The sequence below is a fragment of the Sorex fumeus genome, unplaced genomic scaffold, assembly GCF_029834395.1.
Source record: "Sorex fumeus unplaced genomic scaffold, SorFum_2.1 ptg000054l, whole genome shotgun sequence".
Lineage (NCBI taxonomy): Eukaryota > Metazoa > Chordata > Mammalia > Eulipotyphla > Soricidae > Sorex > Sorex fumeus.
In genome coordinates, this window is record NW_026606111.1 from 42,098,338 (window position 1) to 42,119,632 (window position 21,295).

Here is a 21,295-nt window from a genome sequence, read left to right on the forward strand (position 1 = left end):
AATTTAAAATTTTATTTCTGTGATAACTACAAAGAGGAGAAAATAAATAAAATATTTACGGTTATTAGATATCATAAGATGAATATAAAATGGCAGTAGTATACTAAATTGTAATTATGAATCATATTGAAATTAACCATTCAAGTGAAATTGAAGACTTAGTCTTCAGAATACAATGAATTTCTTCAAACTCAAGTATCAATGAATAAGTAAATAACACATGTAAAGCACAAAAAGGAAATCCAGTAATCTTTTTAAAGAAATGATTCAAAGGAAAGATTATATCATATAACATTTTTGGGGAAAGAACACTGGAAAATTACATTTTGTTGAAAGGGTATTAAAGTACTTTTCATCTTTTATAATATACATGTACTAAATTTTACGGTTTTTCACGAATAGATAATGGCAAAAGAAAAAAAACAAATTAATGAAATGTAAAAGCAAAAAGCATTGGCTTTACCATTCTAATAAATAAATAAATAAAGGCCCTCCCGTTGATCGTCGATTTGCACGAGCGGGCCCAGTAACGTCTCCATTGGAGACTTTGTTGTTACTGTGTCTGGCATATCGAATACTCTCGGTAGCTTGCCAGGCTCTAGAAATTAAAAACTTTGGGGCCAACTGCCTCTGTACTCAAGGATCACCACTGAAGGACTCAGGGGGGTCATATGAGGTGCTGGGGATTGAACTCTTTTTGGCTGCATGTTGGGCAATTGCCCTAGCCATTATACACTCGCACTGGCCCTAAAAAACATTTTTGTTTGTTTGGGGGGCCTCAGTTGCCAATACTTAGGGCTTAAACCTGGCTCAGTGCTCAGGAACCACGGCTACCAGTGCTTAAGGGACTATACAGGATTCCAAAGAGCACCCCCAGGCTAGCTATATCTAGGCAAGCACATTACCCACTGTATTACCGCTCAGGTAAATTTTTTATATTATGTTAAATAAAGGACTGGAGTGATAGCACAGCGGTAGGGCGTTTGCCTTGAGCCCGACCAGCATGGTTCAGCCAGGCTGGATTCCTCCGCCCCTCTTGGGGAGCCTGGCAAGCTACTGAGAGTATCTCGCTAGCATGACAAAGCCTGGCAAGCTACCGGTGACGCATATTCCATATGCCAAAGACAGTAACAACATGTCTCACAATGGAGACATTACTGGGCGCTAGAGCAAATCGATGAACAATGGGACGACAGTGACAGTGACAGTTATGTAAAATAAAATAAAAAATATTCTTCAACAAAACTATTAAGTATACAAGATCCCAATAATTGATATAATATCATTTGATGATGCAAGTTCAAGAAAAACACAGAATCTCTTAAATATATGTTTGAAATCTAATGTTGCTGTCTACAAAAAGAAAAACTGCATATATATATATAATAGATTTGTCTATCTCTCTATATAAATATATGTTAGTTGATGAGGAACTTCTTTCTGAGGATATATTCATTTTGGAATACATACATCTTGGAATCAGAAACAATGAAATAATCATTTCATTTGCAATATTTAAACTATTATAAAATGTTTACTGTCCTTATTACAAAAATTAATAATTTAAAATAGTTTTTAAAAACATTGAGCATTCTAGGTTGCAAATGATGATAATTATACATCCCCATCACACTGAAATTGGCATATATATTAAGTATAATATCTAAGCTTCCATTGCACACTTATCAGTTTATCTTCAGTTATAAGATTATTTTTGTTATGTAGCAGCTTTTATTTTTCCTACAAGATTCAACAAACATACACTGGATAAATATTAAAACACCCAAAGCTTTGCTTTATAAATGATTATATGTTTGGACCTAAAATATGTTATTTATGGAATAACGGCCTACATGAAGCAGAGGTTTTTGGGGAAAAAGAATGATTGCACCATACTTGGTCTTCAACATAATTAACCTATCTCTACAGTATGTTTTTTGAAATTGATATAGACATGTAGATAGGGAAGAGCCCCCATGGCGATGGAATTCGTTGGCTGTCATAAAACCAACAACCCAAGCCTGCTACAAAGAGCTCACATTGAGTCACTGTGAGCTAGTACTTTACAGATTTTAGTTATTTAAAAAATTATATCAAGTCAACTGATTTCACTTTCTGTGTTATTTATTATTTATTCTCAAAATTAAATCTACAAAAATCTGTCTAGCTATAACAAAATATTTTCACACATTAATAAAAAATTTAAAATATGATTTTATAAATAGTTGGAAGAACACCGAAGAATAATCTAAAATTTCAAGTTTAAGAATATTCCACTCTTGAGCTTCAGTAGTTAACTACATTTTCGTTTTGAACTGATTGAGAAGTTAAAGATGAATGCATTACAGTCAAGGTCATTTAATAATTTTGAAGTCAGTAGGCACCCACAGGTGGTGTATCTGAGACTGAGAGAGGGAAAGAGTCAGAAGGTTACTTTCTCCCAATCCGCCTTCAAAATTATTATTCTTCAGTGTTCTCAATTAAAAAATATAGAGACAGGACAGTGTCCACAAAGAAAAAAATGAAAAAATAAAAATAAAGCAACAGAAAGTAAATAGTTGAATATAAATGATGGTATAACTTCTAAGGGAAACATTTTAACTTGCATTAAAACCATAATTAAAATCATAACTGTAACAGAGTAGAGAAACAAAAACAGAACTACAATTTCTAAGCAGGGGATGAAGAGGTAACCCCGTATGTTCCCCTAAGCCGTCAGGAATAATCCTTGAGCACATAGCAAGGAGCAAGCCTTGAATATGTCCAGATGTGCATCCCAAAAACAATGCACATGAAAAATTGTTGAGCAAAATCATACTAGAAATAAAAGATACTAGCCCTTGAACTAGGCAGTTGAATCAATTTATCTTATATAGGTTATATGTAACTTGTGTGCTATGTGATTGTTTTTGTAGAAATTAATCTCTTGCTTAATTTAGTTGATTGTGCCCAATGACCAAATTTTATAAGCCACCTGTGAAACATGAAGGAATTATGAAAACATTATGAAAAATAACAGCATTTCTTTTAAAGTGGCCACCTAATTATTTCAAGTCATATTTATGGCCATTGCTTTTTAAGTATGTGCTTAGTTACTAAGGCTTGAAAAACAAAATTGCAATTGCTAGAAATTTGTAAAATTAAATACTACAGAGGAGTTTATCTTAACCATCTGTGTGTCAATTTCTAAAAATGAAAGCAATAATAACAAAGCTCAAACTACCAGAAATTATGTCTCAATGTAGCAGCTAATATCTGCCTTGGTCTGTTTAATTAGTTGTCACATAAAGATATAAAAGACTACATTAGCCCTAGCAAATATCCGGGAATTTCAAGACAGCCATTGTTAAGATCTGTCTTCAGTGCTATTAAAACATATCCTATAATATTATTATTCACACAAATTAAAAGATCTAATGATGTGTTCTACTGACACTGAAGGACAGCAGAGAAAATATTCTTACAGAAAGGAGTTCATTAGAGTCCTTAATACTCATCAAATTACACACAATCAGTTAGTCTATTTTAGTTGCCCTTAGGTTCAACTTTACTAATATATTCTTAGTTTTCAGTTTTACATATAGAATTTTTTTAAATTTTTCAACTTAATATAGAGTAAAGCTTTGAAGAAGAATTTTAATTAAACACAGCAAAATGAATGTATCCTCATAATTGATGCCTATTTATAAAAATGGTCCCATTTCTGAGGTTGAAATTATCACTAACCATAGGATAATATGCAAGCAATATAAAGACTCAGAAAAAGCAATTCAGTTCATTTTCAGGTGCATAGACAAAATTCTAGAAAAATGTATCTTTTTGTTTGTTTCTTTGTTTTTAAAGCAACTTTAGAAGCATTTAGTTTGTTGAGATAAAAATGCATGAGTTCCTTTCAACAGGTTTGTCAGATTTGGACTGTAATTGAGGGGTTAATTTTGAGGATGCGACAACTGTTACATAAAGTAAACCATTCAGAGGGCAAAATCAAATTATAGTTTTAAAACTCATTACCAATAATTAATAATGAGCGCTAGCTAAACAATAACAGGTGTTCTACTAATCCCAAACAAACAGATGGAAGCACAAATGTTTTATAAATAGTGGATACATGCAGAGCAATAAACTTGGCAGGAATTGTTTTATTCTCTAATTGTCAGTCAAACTCTTATCACTGCCATTTTCTTTAAATTATTGCTGTCAGATTAAATCTAGTTTCTCATTCCTTACTTTTCAAAATGCAAACCATATTTAATGCTTTTTCACTAAACAGATAACATTACTGAATTCTTACCCTCAAATAGTTTTCTATGGTTTGATATATAAAAAATAGTCATGCTATACAGGCTTCCTTCTTCAGTTTTTTCTCTCTTACTTCTCTGGCAAGAAATATAAATAGAAAATATATCTAATTTTTATATGTTCTACCAAAAAGGCTAGTGCATCATGAATGAGGTTGACTAATTAATAATGCATGAGAGAGCAAATTAATTACATTAGCAAACAATCATAGAACATGTAGAAATCATTTTCAAAAGCGGAAATATATAATACTTTAGATAAGAACCCTTATGGTTACTCATAAAATTTATAAAATGTACACTTTTGCCCTTAGAAAGGCTCTCCCTGTATGACTAAGTACAATTCTTAATTTATACTAAGGGGCTATTACTTGCTCTTCAAGACTTAAATCAGTTTTTAATTTTGTTTTTACCTCTGTTTTATTTATTTATTTTTTTTGTGGCCACACAAGGGACACTCAGCATTGGCTCTGCACCCAGGGATCACTCCTGACAGGCCTCAGGGGACCATATGGGGTGCCAGGAATTGAGTCCAGGTCGGTTGCATGCAAGGAAGTGCCCTATTCATTGTACTATTTTCCGACCACAAGTTGTTGAATTTTCTGAAAGACTTGTTTGGCACTGTGACAATTAAGCTGTTAGAATTCCTTCATGACTTGGTCAATGTAGGCCCATTATGTCTGATTTTTAAGAAAATTGTATTTTAAGATGAATCGATACTGTCATTACTTTAGATAGCAAACAACCACATATTTTCCCAAAGAACAATGTTTAAAAGTTCATGTTCGATAAGAGATTCAACTCACACAAATAATAAACACTTGATCCTTTGAAAACAAAAGTATAAAGTATGACTTTCTCAAACTATTACAGATGACCAAAATGGGCATCAGATCTTTTCCATAAAATTTCACTAGTAGTATAGATAGACAAGACTTGTATAGTTGAGAAGTACCTTTCTTATAGAAAATCTAGACAAAGTGAAAAAAATATAAGAAATTTCATACTACCAGTTGTTAACATTCTGACCTCGCAAAGTTTGTTACTTGATCCCAATTTTAAATATGAAAACACTAAAAAAAAAGGTAAATTTTGAAAACTTGCTCAAAATCTAATGCTTAAAATAAAATGTATTTATAATATCTCTGTAGGCATTTAAATTTTGCTAGATTAAACTATCTGAATATTTCCCAATTGCTTCCTGTGATTTGATCCATATGTTAACACTAATTTTATTTTACCAAGTTATTTATCATATTTTTCATCTTTCTACACATTTCAGTCTTCTACACACTAAAAAAATCTTAAAAGACAATAAAGGAGAGAAAGAGGCAACACATATAATTAATATTATTAATCATGATTTGATAAACAAAATTCTCAATTACTTGGTTTTCTATAAACCATAGGCCTATTATTTATAGATACAGATGACATCCCCATTTGTCAACAGATAATGAATTCTAACTTTAAATTTTAGAAAGAGCTTCATAAAATTGTTAAGAAAAATATAACCTGCTATTGGGCAAGAGATAGCTTAAAAAATTGAGCACAAGTGTGCATGCAGGAGTCTTGATTTCAACCATTAGCACTGTATGGTACCCTGATCACCAGTCAGAGCAATTAAAGAACATCACCTGAGCACCGCCAGGTGTGGCTTAAAAGTCAATAATATAGAAAGATGATAGATAGATAGATAGATAGATAGATAGATAGATAGATAGATAGATAGACAGACAGACAGACCGACCTGAAGATGGATAATTTGATTCTGTTGACTGCAATTTGTCTTGATGTTCCTTCCTTAACAATAAATCTTATCTTTTCGGAAATGTTTCTCCAGAATGAACATACTGCCATCAGTTTTAAATATGCAAAGGCAAAGTACAAGCAATCAAGCTACTTCTTCTCAAATAAGATGTTAGTAAAGAATTCCTTCTTATACTTTAGCAAAAGATAGGAGAGATAACGTCTTTAAATTAATAATACATCCCTTTTGTGTTTTCTATAAAATCTGAAGTAAACTATCTCCATAGACGTCCTGAAGAATAATTAATCCAAGTTTATGTTAGTAAGAAATATTAAAAAAATTGAAAGACTGGTTTAGCTACTCGAATTGTAGAGGATTTTAATATGAATTTCACTCTTGATTAATAAAAAAGACAACTTTTATTGCCATAGATCTTCAACGTTTACCAGGAATAAAGTAAGATACTTTATGTCTTCTCTCAAAGATATTATTAAAGATATTAACCTTTATTATATAAAGATATTAGCACTTTTTAAGAAGCTTTCAGCTGACTTCATTTGCAATAAGCCATGCAACAAAAGAAAATAAAGTTTAATGCTCTAGTGCCAGTTATTATTTCTGCATTTTATTGATCTTATTCTAACTCTACACATGCAAGATGCTATTTTTTTAATTAAGAACAATTTAGTAAATAAAAAGCCAACAATCTTACAAACAAAATTATTAAAACAGACAAGTACAAGAATTTTTTTGAATACCTGGTTTTAAATCCCCATGGACAAACATGTCAATCATATATCGACAGAATGCATACTGATCTGACAGAGTAGAAAGAGAAAGAGCAATAAGAAAATATCAACACTTTCGTTTTTCTGCTTGTTTCACAGAACAAATAAAATAGCACAATTCTATTTTGGTTTCTACAGTCTTTGTATGAATAAATAATTTACATTCATGAACAAACAAGGTATAAGATGCATATAATACTCCATTTATCTTATACAAATCAAATGACCTTAAAAAGACAAAGACTAATTATAGATAATATCATAGTGATTACTTTAAAAGATCCAAAGTTTTTTTTAATGAAATTTATTATAAAACTCATTATATGAAACTAAAATCTCTTGTCCATTTGTATACTTCCAATAATGAAGCAGATGTTTTATGAGAGGAAATTGTTTCCAACTTGGAACAATTTACCAAATTTTCACTTCCAGCTTTTCTATTAATTATCTAAATGAAACTGCAGAATTTTTTCTTGAAAAGGCAAAGAAGGAGGGTTAACCCCTTTGCCACCAGCTAGGGGCCTTCTGCAAGGAAATATTGTTCAATTAGAAGATTATCACTGAAACAACAGATTTATAGCTACAAATATTTTTCAAATATTAAACAAATGAATTGAGTAATCCTTTATAGGAGGTTGCCTTATGATAATGCTCAGTTATGGTAAAAGGGAAAAAATGTATTGGTTTTTGTTTTTAAGTATAGCATTTCAGCAACTACAGACTTAGTCAAAAATTATTTCATTATTTTATTTCCTCTAAATTAATTATATTATACTTAATTTTAAATTAATACATAACTTTAGATTCTGCTGAGATTATCCCCAACTCAAAATTTAGTTAATGAAAATTTTAAAAGTCTATTGCCTTTTTAATGTTTGTTTGATATGTAAAGAATTTTATCAGTGTCATTTACAATTCAGTGTTTCTAAATATGTATCTTACTGATCTAACAAAACCAAAGATGACTTTAGAGAGTTTGTTTAAATATATAATGTGATACACCTATAAAGTCAATCAACAATCTCAAACATGAAACAATGAAAATGAGCATTTAAATTTCACATGTCCTGAAATTTGTCAATCTTATTTTAGAGTATCAGTATTCTTGTAGTAATTGAATTATTACAAAAATTTCAGTGCTTAGGACGGGAAATGTTTTTGCAGCAGACATAAAACATAGAATCATTTTTAATACTCTCTGAGTAGGCAACCAAAAATCATAAAATTTCAACAACTGTGTTATATTTGTTGATTCTATTTTCCCACAGGCCTGATGGATAGTGAGAGAAGCAAGTTCTCAGTTAGGTCTGGGAATTTATTTTGCAACTTGACATTTTAGTAGTAAAAGCAGAGTTTCTGATACTATGGTATAGGAAATAAACAAGATAAAGGTAAAGAACATTTTTTTCTTTCCTGGACATGATTATTTTTTCTGGAAAATTATGAAATGACAAGTGGGCTCTAAAATAAAGCAATTTTAAAAACTTATTTTTGTATTTAAAATAAAACATTTTAAATATGTTTTCAGGTGAAAATTCCCTGAAATTGTTCTCCCCTTTGTTAAGTAGCTTAAGGAACAGGACTCTATCAAGATTTGTCTTTTCTACAAATCAGAGATTTGTCTTTTCTACAAGTTCTCTATGGAAAATTTGGATACTAAAGAAGTGGAAAATTTGTTTAAATGCAGATTTCCTGGACCCATTACCTACCAAAAAACTGGAATCCATTGGCCTCTACCCTAGAAGTATGCATTCTAACAGTCTTCTTTGAAGATTCTACTTTGATTAATCTTCTAGAATCACTGATCTAGTCCCTCAAAATTTTATTTTTTGAACATGATTTTTTTTTACTGGCACAATAGCTTTTATTAATGGAAATGGAAATGACTTTGTATTGCAAGTTTAGAATGCAGGATCTGCTTAGAATGTGAAAGTTTTGGGCAATGTTCCCAAGTGAAATTCTGCTTTGCTTTCTGTCTCAAGTTGTAACGGAATGTATATTTATGTATGTTACTATGCACAACCTGTGGGACAGTACACTGGAATTAGTAAAAATATTCACCTTTTATCTTTCAGAATTCCTCTTAGTTTCATTGTTTGTGTTTTGGGGGACCAGAATGGGCTCCGGGACTACACCCAGCAGGGCTTGGGGGGACCATGGGTATTAAACCTGAGGATCCTGTATGCAAAATCTGCCAGACCCAGAATTCTGTTTTAACTGAATATCAAAAATGCAATGAAACTATTTAACCTGTTCATTTAATTATTTCAAAATAATTGCTTCTGTTTATTATGCCAATATTTTCTTGGTTGGTCTGAAAATCACTTATTTACGCACTTCCCAATTTTAAAGGAAAGGAATTCTTTATGAATTTAAAGTAAGGATTTTTTTACATATTTAAAAATATTAAAAAGTTTATTTTAAACAAACATTAGTTTAAAAATAATTAGAAGATTATTTGAATTATATAATTTAGGACATTACTGTTGTATTTCAGTGATGTTGTGTCTTTGCACTATAATACCAGCATGTCAATGAGACTATTTTTTAAACATTTTGAATTAATAATGTTGGACATTTTATATTTTATAAGCATTATAATATGTCTTTGGTTGGCATTGACCTCAATAATGTATGAGAAATCTAGGTAGATATATGTTGGATAGTTTATAATATATAGGAGGAAATATATAGGAGGAAATAATCAAGTCTTCCTCACTATAAGAGATGAATTTTAAGAGATCTGTATCTAAAGATAACTTAAATATTGTTAGTAGGATTGCTTTTCCTCACAAAATCTTAACTGCCCTGTCATTATAATTCATGGGTGATAATAATTTACATAAGGTTAGTTCATATTTGGTCCACTTCTAACTACTTCTCATCATCCCTAACTAAATATCCTTTGAAGAATAACACATGCTGTCCACTATCCCTTCTTGATCCTCAGGGACCAGTGATGGATGTCATTGCACTGCTGCCTTGTCAGTTTTCCCAGTGGAGTAGCAGTCAAGAGAAAACACATTCTAGTGCAGAAAGTCAGCAGAAACAAAAATGTTTAAAAACTTTCCATGCGATCAGGGAACATGTGATTCAGAAATTTATGGCAGATTTATACTAGCAGTACTGGAAATTTTTTATTTTTATTTAGTTTAATCCCCACATACTCATCACAAACTAAAAGAAAAACCAGGGTAACAGTTTCTGTCACGTCAGTCTCTATTTCACTTTAGAAAGACTGGCCTTGCTATAAAGACTCATTTTTGTGTTTTAGGTAGAAACATATTGCTTATATACATAATATTAAGAGTAGCCAGGTATAAAAATAAAAATTTCCATGAAGGCTATGAGATAAAATAATTGCCAACAAGTATGTGTCAAACTATATTTACAGTGAGTAAAAGAACTATGGGTGGCATTTATTTTAAAAGGCCTATTGATCTATCTATGAAAAGAGCTGTATAAAAAGAATAAATCAAATTTATTAGGTCTAACTTTAAATAATACATAACCACTTGTCAAGGAGTGATTCAATAATTTTACTAAATCATCATTACAGTCTACTCAAAGTCAAATAAACCTACTCATAATGACACTTAAAAAGATCACTTAATATTTACTTATCAGATTTAGTTAAAACCATATATGGTACCTTTAAATAAAAATGTTTTTGAAACTGTATTTAACTTAAATAACATACAGGTGTCTGGCAAGCAATTTGAAGTAAAAGTTATAATTATTTACCTAGTGAAACATTCATGTTATTGATAGCTGCTTGTAAAAGAGAGTTTTGCTTTAGTTAATACATTTGCTTTGATGTTAAAATTGTATTATTTTTTGTAAGCCTATTATTCAATTTTTCTTTTAATAATATAAACTACTGAGTTAAAACAGCAGATTAAAAATAAAATTATGATATAATACTACATTTAATTTTGAATTTTTTTGTGTGGTGGTGGTACATCCAGATATGCTTGGGGATTATTCTTGCTCTATATCCAGAGATCAATCCTGATTATGCTCAGGGGACCAAATGTAGAGCCAGGATTAAAATGTAGTAGGCCATCAGCAAGTCATGCACTTTACCCTGTTAGTATCTCCCCCTCCATGTTTTTCTCCTTAGAAGGGCAATATAAAAACAAAATATTTTGGACTTTGATAATCATTTTAAATAAGATTATCAATGAATCAAAAGATTATTATTTTCAATCACAACCAAATACCTCTCCATTTTTTCATCATTTATAGTACCCTGTTTTCATATCCAAATAATTTTATGAGATATGATGTAAAATAATGACATATTTTAAAATGTACTTAAATTTCAATACAATTTAAAACTTTAAATAGTGAAGGAATATGTAGTACTCAAAAAATTTAATTCCACTCATATCATTCAACATTAAGATAAATTAAAATCACCTATTCTAAAAATCTTGCAGTGGGTCAGAAAAATATTTAAATGTTTTCTCTCTTGTTTCCTTTTCTATTTTCCTTTCTATAATGAAAAATTCAAAACTTATCTTTGTAATATAAAATTTAGTATTTATACTACTTGTGAATTCAGTGGTAAAATTCAAAAATTAAATACAAAAGTGGATTAAAGTTCCAGAAAGATAGCAGGCAGGTAGCTTGTCTTGCATGTGGCCCACACAACTCAGGTTCAATACTTGCCACCAACTATGGAAACCCAAACCCAAGTCCTGCGATGAGTGACCCCTGAGCATAGAGACAAGAGTAAGCCCCAAGCAATGCTAGGTATGGCCCCAAAACAACAAAAAGTAAAACAAAACAGAAAAGCATAGATTATAAAGTCAATTAGCAAGTAATTCTATGTATATGTGAAATTTAAACGATTAAACTGCAAATTTTAAGGTAAAAGGTAAAGGTAAAGGCCCTCCCGTTGATCGTCGATTTGCTCGAGCGGGCCCAGTAACGTCTCCATTGGAGACTTTGTTGTTACTGTGTCTGGCATATCGAATACTCTCGGTAGCTTGCCGGGCTCTCCAAGAGGGGCGGAGAAATCGAACTCGGGTCGGCCATGTTGGCCGCTTGTAAGGCGAACGCCCTACCCGCTGTGCTATCGCTCCAGCTGTGCTATCGCTGGAGCAAATTTTAAACATATATATTTTACAATATACATATATTTGTAATAAATTAATGTCATACTTTATAAAGTATTTGGGGATGATTTCACTTTCACCATCAAACTAGATTAGTAAAATAGCTTTTAAAATTAATAAAATCACATAGAAATAAGTTCCTTCATATAAAAGAAAGTTTTCAAAACTACTATCAACATAACAGAAAGTTTTACTTTGTAGCATTCGTAATAAAAATTTTAGGAATTAGATTAGGTTAGTTTAGATCCCATACTTCAAAAGGAACCACTGAGATCATACAGCAGCCTGGAGCTGGGGACGTACATAGAGAAGGAGAAATTCAGCCTCTATAAACAGAGAAATTGATAATAAGAAAGTCCTCAGTTCTCTTATGAGTGTTCACTGTCACTGTCACTGTCCTCGCGTTGTTCATAGTTTTGCGTGAGCAGGCCCAGTAACACTGGGAGGCTTGTTACTGTGTTTGTCATATTGAATACGTCATGGTAGCTTGCCAGGCTTTGCCATGTGGGTGAGATACTCTTGGTAGCTTGCTGGGCTCTCTGAGAGGGGCAGAGGAATTGAACTCGGGTCAGCCATGTTGGCCACGTGCAAGGCAAATGCCCTACCCGCTGTGCTATAGCTCTAGCCCTTATGAATGTTATCCGTTCTTATTTGTATAGGAGCTTTTCATAAATAATTTCAGATTCATACTTTATTTGCATTTAAATTGTCAATTTCTGTAAAGCCAAAAATGTAAGTTTGACATCACTTGTTAAATAACAATGGTTGATACAGAGCTTACGAAAATCATTGATAATTCAATGAAATCTAAGTAAAAAACAAGAATATTTTCCTTATATCGTCCAGCACATTTACTAAATTTAGTAATATTGTATAGCACTGTAGCACTGTCCTCCCATTGTTCTTCGATTTGCTAGAGCAGGCACCAGTAGTGTCTCACAACAAACTGTGAGACTTGTTAGTAATAATATATATATATTATAATTTACTTTTTAATCAACATAATAGGAATATAAGACAGTTTAGTTTTAGTAGAGGTTTACCCCATTTAAAACATACTGGTACTTGGAGGATGGGGGGGGGGTGGTAGGGATTGAACTGGGCCACACCTAGGAATGCTTTGCCCAGCATTGTGGGCTTGAGATTAGGTGCTCTCTGTCATACTTGGGGTTCACTAGGGCCACCTTAGTGGCTGATCTCACGATTGTCATGCAATTCTAGGAATCAAACTCCTGATTTACATCCGCTGAGCATGTGCTCTACGGCTTATCTCCCTGTCTCAATTTGGTGGGGGGGGAGGGTAGATGAAGGTGTATCAGTGCCAATATGGCAGTACTTAGAGACTCTCCAGGCTCCTTATTCAGAAACTGCTCCAGGTGGTACTCAGAAAATTGATTCAGGGTCAGCTGCATGAAAGGCAGCTTAATCTCACAATATCTCTTCAGCCCCTGGCCCACCACTTTGTTTCTATGATACTTAATCTCTACGAATTCAACATATCTCACATGAAAAGTAAACTTGACTATTTCTGTCATTTATCCTGGGCTGTAGCTCTCAAAGAGTCTTATTCATTTTTGTTCACCTTTTGACAGAAATCTCAAGAGTTCATCATTTATCTCAACATTTAATAACCCCAGACACTCAATAAACGCCTTTTAAAAAGTATTTTAAAGTACATCTTTAAACACATGATAGTATTTATATCAATAAAACTTAATTCCCAATTTATTATATTTCATTCCAGACATGTTTACTTATACAAGTCTTTACTCCCTTCTGTGTCTTATCTTGGTCTTTCACTTTTTAATTTCACTGGGTCTGCTTCTTGCCCAATATTCTCTTAGAAATTCCATCCTCCAACTCTGAATGTTTACCTTTCTGTTCAAACTTAGACATAGTCGCAGTCTCTTTCTCTTCCTTCTCTTTGGATTTAGGTGTTTTCTGAGCTTCTTTCACTTTTGCAGTTGTTTGCTTCACTTTCTCTTGTTTTCCACCTTTCATTTCCTTCTTAATCTTTTCTTCAGTTTTTTCCTTAGCCTTCACTTTCTTTTCTTCTGTGTAAAGTAAAAGAAAATCAGGTTATTTTTGTTTGCCAACATTTCAACTCAACTCATTTGTGTCTCAATAATTTTTTAAAAGAGAAATAAAATACTATAACCTTACATAATGCTTGGAGCTAGTACTGAATGTTGTTGAATGTTATTATTGAACATTATTTTAGATGATTTGTAAAATGGTCACTCACTCAAAAGTTGGATCATTTTTTATTTATTGTTAAAAAGCTATAACTATATAGCTTTTGGGCTAGAGCAATAGCACAGCAGGCAGGACATTTGCCGCGCATGTGGTCAACCCGGGTTTGATTCCTTCGTCCCTCTTGGAGAGCCTGGCAAGCTACCGAGAGTATCCTGCCTGCACTGCAGAGCTTGGCAAGCTCCCTGTGACGTATTCAATATGCCAAAAACAGTAGCAACAAGTCTCACAATGGAGATGTTACTGGTGCCCGCTTGAGCAAATTGATGAACGGGAGGACAGTACTAATTAATCACATAAGCAAGAAGGTATATGAAATATGTAGGGAATAAATATATATAGTCATACAGAGAGTGTCATATACAGTGAAAGAAAATGCCATTTCTAACTGTCTAACAATACAAAATTTCCATAAAGATATAATCATTTGTACCATAACTGAAAAATCTTATAAGCAATTCAAGGTAACTGAAACTTCAATGCTGCATTTTAAAAACTTGTCAATAATATTTAAAAGGTTAAAGAGTCAAATGTAAAATTGGCATTACTAATGACTAATAATCATAAAATATAATGTAATTAAAGGATAATTCAGAGATATCTAAGCTCTGGAGTATTGATTTTTAAAGTCAGACAGAAACCCGAAATTTTCATTGTCATTGTTATTTCACTGTGTCAAAGAAAATAACTTTAGTAGAGCTTTTATTTATTTAGTGTGGGTGCCATACCCAGTGATGTCAGGGATTACTTCTAGTTGTGTACTCAGAAATCTGATTTATGAGTCTCAGTGCTCAGAGGACTATATGCAGATGTTAGGCATTAAACCAGGCTAGGCTGAGCACAAGACAAGTGCTTTAAGTACTCTACTATTTCTCCAACACCTGCAATAACTCTTCAAGACATTAAATAAATCCTAGTAAATGGAAATGATTTTAAAATAAAATATATTTAGATTATAATGTACAAATACATGTCCTATAATATGTGTATGTATTATAGAAAACATGTCATTTATAATACACTATATATAACATAGTCTTAATATGAAATCATATACTTGTAAAGAAACTGGGGATGAAATATTAATATTAATATTGCATATACTTGTGGAAAATTGTTAATAATATATACCATATATTGTACATTCTTTATTCTTCAAGAGTACATGTAAGAAGTGAGTCTATTGTACCATCACGAGAAATATTGAGACTTTCAAGATTGAATAAACTTCATTCTCTCTTATTATTAAAAAAATTGATGAAGTAATATAATCAATATTTTATTTTAGAACTTTGAACAATGATTAGAGACTAAGTCAAGATATCATCATGAGTTCCCATGAAGAGAATAAAAATGGTAATGACTGATGCTCACAAACAAAATTTATATATACTACTGAATTTAAGTGAGTAAAACAACATTTCCCAACACTGCTTCTCAAAAATTCTGCAGGGAGATGGAGATGGTGTGTTTGAAACAGAGACATGTTCTTATAAAATAATTGTTAAGACAATAAATTAAAATATTTATGATGGGATTCCTCAAAGCTTAAGTGCTTGAGAATCTTCAAGCAGGGGTAGTATACTGTACATTATCTTTTAGTAGTAGTTGGGTTGGAGCGATAGGACAGCAGCTAAGGCATTTGCCTTGCATGCAGCTGACCTGGTCAACCCAGGTTCGATTCCTCTGGCCCTCTTGGAGAGCCAGGCAAGCTACAGAGAGTATCTTGCCCGCATGGCAAGGCTTGGCAAGCTACCCGTGATGTACTTGATATGCCAAACACAGTAACAAGTATCATAATGGAGACATTACTGGGCCCGCTCAAGCAAATCGATGAACAATGGAAGGACAGTGACAGTGACAGTAGTTGGTTATATAAAACTCTTATAAAAATCACTCAGTTGCTCCAAAATATTTCAGTATCTGTGGTTTCAATGACAACATGAATTGGGATTTTTTTCTTCTACTTTATTTAAAACATTTTAGATTGCCCTATGTCCATATCTGCTCATTTTCATCACTGACTCATATATTTCACCTTAACTACAAAGAACCATCATTTTAGAATCTCACAATTCATTAGTTCTGTCTAGAGAAAAAATTCCAGTAGCACCCTTGACTCAATTCATGTTTCTTAACATGCCATTTCAGAGGAGTATCAGGGCTTGGAATTAGTGGTCAGAACACAAAAGCTCAACATGATAAAATGCTTGTCTGAGTAAACCTCAAACTTCTGGCTTTGTCTTATTGTGTAACATTTACCATTATTTTGGGGGAAGCAGGTCCAAAAACCACTCATAATAACACTCCATCAATCAGTCTGGATTAATATCTATTACAATTAATATCTAATACATTATTAGAGTATATGATGTTACTAGAGTCCTGTAGCAACAAAAATTACTAGGTCCACCAAGAATTGTTTGGGAACAACCAGCATCAATGTAGAATTCTTGTGTGGCATGCAGAATTACACCCAGCAGTGTGCAAAAGGCCATATGATTCAGGATATTGAACCCTGGTTGGTGCCATGCACACTATCACCACAGCACTTCCAAGGATATTTCTAGATGCTTCTTCGACAAGACCATTTTTTAAAAAATATCTCATATAGGTTTTACATGCAAAACTTGCCAGACTCTGTTCACTGAATTTTTCATTTGCATGGATATAAATTCCTTTGTGTTCTATTAATTTGCAAAAATGATTGCAATTGTAATGAATCATATGTTCTTCACCAGAGCTTTAACTTTCCTCAATTTTTATTAAAGAACAAATCATATGATTATATGTCATGTATTAAAGATGGGAATTATATGTCTGTCCTTCTTATTTGAGAATACGAACTGGATTGTTTATCTTTGCAGTGTCGTAATGCCTAGTACAATGCTTTTATCAGAGAAAACATAATAAATGTTTAAAAAATTACCTATGTTGACCTAGAAAAACAAGTTGTGTTTTATTAATTTAGATCATGTATGCAATATGTTATATATTGACTGAATATATAAATATGCATCTGGATATGGATTTGATAAAATGTAGAAAATGTGTCAATTGATTTCATATTTGTTATTTTTTGTGGCAAATTATTTTTTTACCTGAAAATAAACCTACCTACTACTTGTATACAAGCTGATTAACCTTAAGTTTTTTTATTATAATAGAGAATTAAGATGTGTGAAATTTATATTTACTTTTAAAATTAAATTGGATTGAAGAGATATACTACAAGATGCTTGCCTTGATGGCAGCTGACCTGAGTTCCATCCCTAGCACTGCAGAGTGTCCCTAAGCAGAGAACCAGAAATGAACCATGAGCATAGACAAGTATGCCTTTTAAAATTATTTTAGCAAATTTTAGTGAGTTATAAAAATAGAATCATCATCATAGTGGATATGTTATACCACTGTGTCCCAAAATTGACACCAAAAGATCTATTTCTCTGCAGAAGGAAGTTCTTAGGTGGCTCAATCAGTTACTGTCCTTGGACATGCCGTGCTTAAAACAGAGCAAGGCATGCTTTCTTACATAGGAGAGGCTCTGGGACTCAAAGACCTTCAAAAACGTCCCTTTATTTTTAAACTCTACTCACACTGCATATGTCACATAAGTTATCACATGTGTCACTTAAGCTATTTTTAACTTAAATGCCATAAACTATAATGTAAGCTTTTTAAAATCTTATTCTGTTTAAAGATTATTATAGAGTTCTTTTATGTATTTCCTATCATCATAACAATGTATACCTAAAACTAAAATTTAAATATGTGTTTGTACAAATCTGTTTTTTTTACCTTTGTAACCCAAATAATAGAAGTTTGTAAATAATGAATGTGTGATTTGCAGAACTCTAAACATAGTTAAGATATCCACTGACGATCCCAGACTACTGGAATTTATAATCTTGTACAGTCCTTTCCCCTTAAATATGGGCTTTCTATTTGCTGCTAGCCAAAAATATGTGACTTGTTTGCCTAGTCTACATAGGATTCTTTCTTGTTTTGCTCACTATTCTTTCAATTACCAAGTTTGATTCAGCTGTCAGCTATCATGTAGTGGGACTCAGTGGAGAAACTAAGGATGACCTTCAATCAACAACTAAAATGAGAGTTCTCATTATATAGCAACGGCGGAATGAAATCTTGGGAATACACATGTATATCACCTTGAAAAATGGTTCTCTGGGAGCTGAGCCTTCAAATGAAAGTACATTCCTAGTACGTTTGTTGCAATTCAATATGTACTGAGCTAAATTTCCCAAAGATACTAAGGTAATCAATGTCAAATAAACCTATAATTTGCGATTTTTAACTGAGCAATATAACTAATATAGTATTTAATAAACATGTTGAATGAAATATTATATTTCATTAAAAATATATTACATTCAAATAAATGAACCCACAAACTGCCGTGTAACCCCATCAAAGGCCAGGATTCAGAGACTCTAAAACCAAGCTTCTGGAAGAGAATAAGACAGTCTCCTGCCCCCGCACCTGGCTGTCCTCACCGGGGCCCCTTGGAGAGGGTGGATTGAGTTTCCCTCTCTGCCCTGAACAGAGCCCCGACAGCTGAAGACCTCTAGGACCCAGCCAAAGCCATGCTGAGACCACATGCATGGACGAGGAACTGGCAGAGGAACCCAGGTGTGCGGGACCTGGGGCTGAGATCTCCAAGCCTGCTCAGTTCGGTACTGGTCCTCCTCCACCCAGCTCCCCCACCTTCCAGTAGCTAGACGGTTACACCCACCAACTGCTGTGTAACCCCATCAATGGCCAGGATCCAAAGACTCTAAAACCAAGCTCCCAGAACTGTGACCTCTTATTCTCTAGTTCTCACTCTCAAGAACCTGGCAGGCTACTGAGAGTATCATACCCGCCTATATGCCTGACTAGGAACACCTATAAAGGTGACTAGAGGTTGCCCCAAAAGCTTCCTTCCCTCTCGGAGAGCCCGGCAAGCTACCGAGAGTATCCCGCCCACACAGCAGAGCCTGACAAGCTAACATACTTGATATGTCAAAAACAGTAACAATGAATGGTCCTCATTCCCCTAATCCTGAAGGAGCCCCCAATATGTCATTGGGCCACACTAGCACATGACAGGGACGAATGGAGATGTTACGGGGCCCACTCGAGCGAATTGATGAACAATGGGGTGATAGTGATAGTGATATAGTGATGCTGAATGAAGTAATTGAGGCTTGAAGACTTATTTTGTTGTCTTTAGAAACAAACTTAAATCTTATTTGTGTCTCTTAGTTCAGATACATATAGTTATATCCTGGTCACATTGTTTTCTATTGCTAGAGGTTGGTTTCTTCATGCATTAAACCAGATAATTAACTCTTGTTTCTACCATTACTCCTGAATATATACACATATAAACATATACATGTAAAATTATATGCATCTCTCAAAGAGGACAGCCCCAAACAGAAGAAAATAATGTGTTTAGTTAAAAAAAATTCAACTTGAGACAAGATTATGTTTACTTCGAAATAATCTCAATTTATGAACAGGAGTGATAGTACAGTAGGAAGGGCACTTGCTACTACACGAGTTTAGTCTCTGCAACCCATATGGGCTCCTAGCCCCAATAGGAGTAATCTCTGAGTATAGTGCCAGGAGTAAGCCCTGAGCACCACAGGTTATGCCCCCCCCCAAAAAAGAAGAAAATCCCATGAAACAAATTAATTTTTAAAAAATCTCAACTTATAGTTCATCTGCCATAACAAATAAAATATGTGTATATCTCATAAAAACAATAAAAATATATATGCCTCAAATGTTTTATTTCACAGTGTACTAATAAACATGATGAATTTTTTAAAGAGTTTCCAGATGCTCTAAATAACTTCTTCCTAATATAATACTGAATTGAACGCTGAGATAGATCAAAGGGGTTGAATGCATTCTGTAAATATAGAAGTCTCAGGTTTGATTCTTGCACTAAAGAATTCTCTCACTAAGAGCGTTCTCCAAGTACAGAGTCAGGAGTTGGGCCCCAAGCATCACTGTAGGGTTAATACTCCTCAGATCCAATAGTGAACTGAAATTTCTGAAATAAATTTATCATTATAAAATATTTTAAAATAATATATTTTTATACTATTAAAAATTTTCAATTTTTAGATAGAGTGAATTATCAGAATGCATATTTTTAAAATATCACTTAACTGGTAGACGAATGTTAAAAGGAAAAAAGGTGTGGGGACAGAGATCGCACAGATGGTAAGGTGGTTGCCTTGCACGCTACAGACCCAGGTTCTATCCTTGGCATTCTTAGGGTTCTCCAAGCCTGGCCAGGAATAGCATGTGAGAATAGAACCAGGAATAAGCCCTGAGTACCACCAGGTTGTAGACCCAAGCTCAAAAATAGATAAATAAATAATAGATAAATAAATGAGGTAAAAAGCAAAAGGTGACCCATGTAATCCCAAAAATTCATATCATATTGAAATTCCAGTTGATATTTTTACTAATATTTAAACACTTTGCTTCTTGTAGCTTGAGATATTAATCAACATATATGCATTATTCTTTCTTTTTTAAAAAAGAAGTCATGAGGGAGAGTTAAAAAAAAGAAATTTTGTGCCATAGAGGCAAGGGTTGGGGTCGGGTGGGGGTGGCGGGAGGGTTACTGAGGAAATTGGTGATGAAAAATGTACACCATGGAGGGACAGGTATTCGATCACTGTATGACTGAAACTCAATTATATGGAAGCTTTCTAACTGTATCTCATGGTGATTCAATAAAAAATATAAAAATAAAAGAGTTTAAATATGAAGTCCTTAATTTGAGTCTTAAGTCAATCTCTAGGGATAGTACTAGTCAAAGCTGTAAATCAGACATCTTTTGCAAGCCTCCTTTGACTATGATTATAAATTAGCTGTTTGGGAAATCTCCCACTTTATTTCATGGTTTCCATGTTTCAAAACTTTGGTTATAGTTCTCTCCTTAAGGTCCACAAGACTAAAATTAAGATATTAACAAGACTGAATTTCTCAGGAGGCTCAAAGAGAAGCATCAACTTCACACTTATTTGACTTATTTCCTTCTCATGCTTCCCATGTGCT

General features: G+C 33.1%; 1 protein-coding gene across 9 annotated transcripts in view; it reads right to left on the reverse strand.

Moving 5' to 3' along the window:
- TRDN (triadin) overlaps positions 1-21,295 on the reverse strand; it is a 426,217-nt gene that overhangs the window by 277,601 nt on the left and 127,321 nt on the right. For 8 of the 9 annotated variants that reach the window (XM_056125007.1, XM_056124999.1, XM_056125002.1 and 5 more), the window contains 2 exons: positions 13,834-14,013; positions 6,807-6,866 (listed from right to left, as the gene is read on the reverse strand). In XM_056125007.1, coding sequence (XP_055980982.1) covers positions 6,807-6,866; positions 13,834-14,013 — 240 coding nt within the window. The remainder of the gene's footprint in view (positions 1-6,806; positions 6,867-13,833; positions 14,014-21,295) is intronic. The other variant, XM_056125005.1, reaches the window with a different exon arrangement.